Source organism: Juglans microcarpa x Juglans regia, chromosome 5S (genome assembly GCF_004785595.1).
Source record: "Juglans microcarpa x Juglans regia isolate MS1-56 chromosome 5S, Jm3101_v1.0, whole genome shotgun sequence".
Lineage (NCBI taxonomy): Eukaryota > Viridiplantae > Streptophyta > Magnoliopsida > Fagales > Juglandaceae > Juglans > Juglans microcarpa x Juglans regia.
Window position 1 is genome coordinate 9054315 of NC_054603.1, and position 7514 is coordinate 9061828.

General features: G+C 33.2%; 1 protein-coding gene across 1 annotated transcript; it reads right to left on the minus strand.

The window, feature by feature from the left end:
* Positions 1-421: 421 nt before the first annotated feature.
* Positions 422-3346, minus strand: LOC121268013 (glucan endo-1,3-beta-glucosidase 13-like). Its single transcript, XM_041172109.1, has 4 exons — positions 3157-3346; positions 1333-1677; positions 882-912; positions 422-639 (listed from the first exon to the last, which is right to left on the minus strand). Exons 1-4 carry the CDS (start codon positions 3209-3211, stop codon positions 549-551), a joined length of 522 nt encoding a protein of 173 aa, XP_041028043.1. The 5' UTR covers positions 3212-3346; the 3' UTR covers positions 422-548.
* Positions 3347-7514: the final 4168 nt, after the last annotated feature.

The following is a 7514-nucleotide window of genomic DNA, read 5'->3' on the forward strand; positions in this document are numbered from 1 at the left end:
GATCGATTAATTTTACATAAAACAACTGATCATGATAAATCATTAAGGGTAGATAAGCGAGTAGTTCTATATACCGCACTCACATTCTATTTTAATCATATTAAATAGTATGTGGCACATTAATCACCATTAGATGATAAAGAAATATGCAATAAATGATGATTTAATGGTAATAAATGTGTCACATCATACTTATTGAAATGAAAGTGAGATGATAGTATGATATATAGAATTTTCCTTTCAATAATATTCTTTGAGTTGTCCAATGTTCATCCATCATCTGGATTCTGCTCTCCTTGACAAAACTCAGATAAAGCATGATGGAACCAAAGCTTTTTATGGTAATTATGGGAACAACTTAAAGAAAGCAACGAGATATTTGCTTAATTAGCAATAGATACTTAACCCCACAAGAAAGACAGACAGGAATATTAATTTAGCAAACAACAATTACAAAATCCTCTCTCTTTTTAGAACATTCAACAGCTTGATATGAGCGAGACATTTTACTTTTCCCTAATTACTCAAACCATGGATCAGCTTCCCAACTACAAAAGCACAAGCAGTGCAAGTTTCCACCACAGAGAGCCTGGACTACTATTCTTGGACATTAATATTGAAGGTGCTGAAGAGACAGATCTGAAATATTAGCAAATTAATATATTAGTTAAATATGGATAATATATAGTTAGAGAAATCATATTTATACTCTTAGAGTGTGCAAGATCCGCACACTCCCGTGAGTAAATCTAGGACCCATATGAAAAAAAAATTATTTTTAAATAGTGGGTCCTACTTTTTTTCAAATGGAGTGCAAGAGACTTGCACACTCTATAATTACATCTAGCATTACTCAGTTAAATGCAACTGTTTAAGCGTACCCAGGTGTGCTGTAGACACATTTTCCATAACCTGGAAAAAAGACAGCAATGAAACTTTTTAGAATGGTTTCCATGTTTCCACTCCACCAAAGAATACAACACTTTAAAAAACAACCTTTTCCTAATATACTTGTTTGTATATATGTGTTATAACTTACTAAGAACATTAATCTGCAAGCACAAAATATTGCAATTTAAAATGTCAACTGCATACTCTACTTCGAATCTCCAAAACGAACTGTCCATGCTCATGCAAAAGCAAGTGCCCTGTTTTCTAACATGCTAATCCGACAGGTCTTGTTTTCGAGGCAATATATGGCACCCTTTCAGTTATTATGGTTATAATATGTATGTATGTGTGTGTGTGTGTGTGTGTGTGTGTGTATATATATATATATATATATATATATAAAGATTAAGCTGGGTAAAGAAGATAGAGTTCTTAAATTACTTGGATTATTTTTGGTTACGGCAGCAGTTCCTCCAAAATTGCAAGCAATATCAGAATTCCCATTCAGTTGGTAATAGTTGTTGAAAGCATAGGATGCATGAGACAAGAGAGTTTCTGGCTCGAAACATTTCCCGCCCTCTTGGATTTCTTTGCAGTCTACCATCCCCAGTCCACACGCCCAATCTAATGCATCCTGCAAATCAACTTGAGGGACCCCAGCAAGTGCCACGCACCAAGTCGTGCCGTCAAGGAAAGTTGTGTTGCCTTCTGGAGGGGGCAATGTTATCACTGGAATTCCTGCATCTTCCTTCTGTTGTTGCACTATATGACCTTCTGCTGTCAAAACTAAATGTTTGGTGAAAGGGAAACATATCAGTGATGATAAGCTATCCTTGATCACAACCCAAATTCATTGCAAAAGTATGATCATTTTGCAGAAGGAATTTAAATTACAATGCATACAAGCATAAGATATTGAATCTCTAGCAATTTCTCAGAAGGGAGAAGCCAGGATTTTCTATCCGATGAGGCCAAACTTGGATTGATGGTACTAGTAAGAATAACCAAACAGTACACTAGACAGATTAAAAAATTCCACATCGAGAACACATTAACTATTCACCAAGACAGACATAAAATTATTTTTAATGATATTTAGTCGTGTCTTTCGGAATACATCAGTTTCTCTACACACTACAAAAACATTAAGCTATTGAGTTAAACAGAGATTGCAGCAATTGTACATGACGTATGGCACGTTCGTTCCATCAACTATACCCCAATAAAAAAAGAAAAAAGAAGTAAAGAAGACAGACTTAAGGCACACAACACTTTTTAAATCTCGTCCCCTCAAGCTTTTTAACTGCTATTAACTGTCCTTGGAATGGGAACCTTGTCAGCGAGGCTTCAGAATAAAACCATATTGGCGGTTGGATTTGGGGCTGAGTAGGTAGCATCCACTAAGGTGCACTCAGGAAGTAAAGTGTATATATCATCCTTACAACCTTTTTCTTTCATGATATTCTTTTTTCATTATACCATAATCTATTTCGATCATACAGAAATATTAAACATTTGGTTGGCAAGCAAGAGTGTTTTGAACAGCATTGGGGTCTTAGAGCAGACCCATGCAAAACAGAAAAACATAAGAACACTGCAAATTTAATTGAAAGCTAGATAGAGCTAATTAGAAGAGAGGAAAAGAAACGACAATAATTCAATAATCCCGGAGGAGCGAGGACCATGCATGTATGCATACTTCCACCATTAATTAATCCCACATTTGCAACCCACTTGAATGAGTACGAACAAACATGGCGGTATATATACTGAATAATTTTTAGTACGTAAATTGTAAAAGATAAGAAAAATATAAATTTATTGGGCTTGGAGTCTTATTCTCAGCTAGTAATTAGAGAATAAGAACATTATAATTTACGGGTAAAGTTAGCAGGATCAAGACAAGATCAACATGCTTTAGAGCTAGATCATGAACATGTTATCCACTCTTTTACAGACAATTAAAATAATTAATATTATTACAGAATGTTTTCACTGAGAGTAATATATATATATATATATATATATATATATATATATATATATATTTATCTCTGCAAGTGCCTGGTTTTTAACAAGAAGATTAGAATAGGGGGAAAAATGACAGTATAGGAAAAAAATTACAGAAACTGAGTCAGTACAGTGCACATACAAAGTTACAAAACAAACAAATGCCCACGAATAAGTAAGAAAGAAAGAAAGAAAAAACCAGGAAAGAGTGATAAGTTCATATTTTATAACAAGAAATATAGAAAGCATACCCACCCAGATAGCATTCTATCAACAAAAGGTACCGCAAAGCCCACATTTTCTTTGTCATGGTTGGTTTACCTGTTCACCCTTCTGCCAAAAAAAGCCTTTCAAAACAAAACTAAAACAAAGCAAAGTGTTGATTCCACTCTACCTGTCAATGGACTGTCTCTCTCTCTCTCAAACACACCCACACACACATACAATGAAGATGGAGTGAGAAGTATGAGAAAATGGGAGTGGTATTTATGCAAGAGCCGAGGAATCAGTAGCTTCTTCAAAGGGAAATTCTACTCCTTTTCGCTTTCTCGAAAGTTCAAGAGGTGTATAATGTATAAAGGGAGGAGTGATGTATGCTTCAGAAGCCAGGCATTACTTTTACAGATTATAAGAGCGGTGGATTCTGTTCTGTATAGATTTTTTAACAGTCGTGTGTTTGCTTTGCTTTAAGAAGTTGGCGGGCAGTGCCTAGCAACTGAATTTCTTGCGATATGTTTGACCTATTCACCTCCTGAAATTCTCGTAGGTTTGTTTGAATTCGAAGAGGCCATTTTGGCCAATCTACTTTTTCAGAAGAAGTAAACAGTTCTAACCCGAGTTATCGATCGACAAACTGAGTCAACTGGCCATAGATTACTGTATTAATTAATAAACAAAAAGTTAAAAACGATGTATTCATATTTTGGGCCAACTAAACTTGCTACCAGCCCAGAAATTACTTTATCCACCAGCCCAAAATTATTATTGGACTGATTTATTTGGGCCAGATTAAACAGATCATTCTGACTTGGATTTAAACAATAAGCTAGTTAAATGCACATCAAAATTGATCTTAATTTATGGAAAAAAATATATTTTGCATTCTTAAATTATAAATTTTGTAATTAATTACATCTCAAACCATAAAAGTGATAAATTGAACAGTCAGACTAATAAAAAGTGACATATTCTATCTATCTATCTATCTATCTATATATATATATATATATTTCAATGTCAAGATTGTGTCGACATCATCTATTTTTGAGCAATTATCTTAATTGTTAAAATCAACATAAATGTGAAATATTTTTAATAGTTAGATGATATAATATAATGAGTCAGTATTGAGCATAAATTATTGTATATATATATATATATATATATATATATATATATATATCCTGCTTGAGAGTAAACGAAAGAGTCATTCTACCCGTCATTTTTATAGTACCATACATACCACATGACTTGATTTTTTATTTTTTATTTTTACTAAATTAAAAGAATTCTTCTATTTATCATTCATATACTACGTATTTGGTAAGGAAAAAAATAAAAATAAAAAATAAAAAATTATGTATAATATGTAATCATGTAAAGATGATGAGAAGATCAATTTATATATATATATATATGATGTGGCATATATGTATAGTTTTGATTCACGTGATGAATGTCCACGGTTACTAGCTACCGATTATTGAATCAAGTACGTACTTTACGATAGCCGAATATCTGTGAACTGTACCCAATGTATTATTTTTGGTGTTTTTTATTTGTAAAGGGGAAGTACGTAGTACTACTGATGCAGCATTCATGTCTAAAAAACTGATCAAAGTAGACTTTGAAGGGAAAGGAAGAATAGAGATCAGTAGTTTTTAGTTGCTGTCCTGTTTATCATCATGTAAAACACTAGCTGAAACTCACACATGCAGCGCGCGTCTTCACGCGGTTAGAAGATCGACTCTTTTTAGAAAGGAATATGTAGTACATGATTTTATTATTGTATCTAATATTAGTCAAATTAATTAATTAACGTTTCAACGGAGCTGGAATAGGGTTTATAATATTTAGGTTGTGTTTGGTAATTGAAATAGTCTTATCTCATTACCATTTACAAAAAGATTATTACTAGCTATTCACAAAGTATTATTCATTATTATTTTTATTACTATTCACAGATCATCTCAGATTACTTCAATATTCAAATGTAGCCTTAAATGATTTGATTACAATCATGGCCAAAATAATTAATGGGATTAATTTTCTCAATCCCTAGCTAGCTAGATGAAGAAAGTAACATATTAATTGCTACGAAATTAAACTTATTAGTTCATAGAACAAGATGATCAATTCATAGGTACTGCATGTAAAAGGGGTCGTTGTTCGATTCCAATAACTTCAACTTCTAGAAATTTGTGATGATTAATGATTAATTAATGTTTGACCAGATCGGTCGATTTGGTCTCATGTGTTTTACAACATCATCCTTAAGGCAAATTAATTGCTAGCAATATGCTAAATCTTCATGATAACCAAGACCAATATATATGTGTGTGTACAAAATGATCATGAGCTAGCACAAGTACGTACGTAGATGCAATTTGAAAGAGTTTGGGGGGAACATCAAACGTGCATAGTTTTATATATATGCATGGTCCTAATATTTAAGGAGGATTAACTCGATCGGATTCCACACTCCCAAAATGTACTATTTTTGGGTTGTACTTACGTTCTTGATCATACAGTCATTATATTGTATAGTATTTTATGAAGTGCTTATATTTTTCAGAGTTACACGAAGTACTGATCGATCACTGTATTTTAATACGAAGTTAATCATATAATAACGCAATATCAAAACGTTTGAATTAATACTAGCTAGTTTGTTTTAAATATTGTACATTAATTTATCATGTCCTATATATATATATATATATATATATATATATATATTGAGGATGAAGCTAGCTTTCTAGCTACTTTGACATATTTTTGTCTGTTTGTCGGCATATATACCAAACCAGCAGGAATATTGGCTGGGTGTTTTCGGTATCATCTTCTTCTTCTCCTTCTTTTTTTTTTAATCAACTCCCCCGACTTGTCGCATATTCAGATCATGATGGTCTCATAGTAATCTTTCTGTATCAGTTCCTAAAGTACTATTTCTTGCATTTAAATTAAGCAGAAATGATACGTACGTACATAGTAATTATCATCAAAGATATATGCAAATACAGATCCAATTTTAGGATGATATATACAAAGCAGTACATAATTTACAACCAAAGTATCATGTGAACTGTAAACGACATTGCTGTCCTTGTGTTCTAATCCATAGACGCGTGTTCCCAAGGAAAGAGATAAAAAGACAACAGCATCGATCTCTATGACATGACGTGGACCGACGAGAATATTGAAGAACTCCTAGTGAAATTTGAAGTTGCCGTACGTATGCCCTTTGTTCAAATTACCAGATCGATCATGAGTTGGAGATATCTTGGAAAATCTTTGTAGAAGAAGCTTTTTGAAAGAACAAAAAAAAGTGGTCTGCAAATATACACGTACGTTTTAGGATATATAGACGTTAAGTCCTACTTTAATCTCAGTGCTTAATTCCTTAAAATGATCAAAGCTGATTGCAATTTTTCTATTGGCAAGTACTAGAGTTTAGGCCGGTTATTAATATATAATTAATATTTCGTATTATTAATATTAACTTTCTAGGCACTTCCTGATCATGGGACAGATCAGCGGCACATGAGAACATGCCAAACGTTGAAATTGTAAGTGGATGACAAAGTGATCAGTTCAACTTTAATTTGGTCCACAATATCCTCTTAATTGGGATTAGCAGTTTGAAAGCTACTGATTTGCTTGTCTGATTATTGGCTAATTCACGAAAACCTATGGTTTAGATTTTTGGGCCCTACCCTACTATATATATATATATATATATATATATATATAAGTTCTTCAAAAATCCAATCCACAGATGGATCGTCTTGTCTATATATTATATATATATATATATATATATATATATATATATATATATATATAAATGCAACACAATTATTGGTTTCACTTGCCATTTATATATAATGTCAGCAGCATTTGAACTAGTTTGCCCTAATATTATCATTCCATTCTTTTTGGTTCTGTAACATGGGTCGACCTTAGAAATGCCACAAATTAATTATAAACTCCAAAAGAACACAGAATTCCAGCATTTAAACGCAAAGAAATTAAGATCGTCATCACTTCTGATCTGATCTCTCCGTGGTTTGGTTTCCTAGCTAGCTAGCGAGCTACTTTCTTCACCTGGTCGTTGTGTTCATCAATCATGTGGGTAAATAGTAGTACTGGTTTGATTGTTTGGTAGTCGAGTTTGTCATGGAGCGAATGCACTAACATTAAGCAAAGACTCTTAAATGTGGGAGTTTGGCTTCTTCTTTCAGAGATTAACTGCAACTGCATGCTCCAATGGACAGACAAACCCACTTGCTGCACTTTTTGCTTGCCTTTCCCACGACACCTTATTTACATCATGGGGCCCTTTGCATGCATCAATTTTCTCTGACTCTCCGTCTTCATCCCGGCCCAGAAGC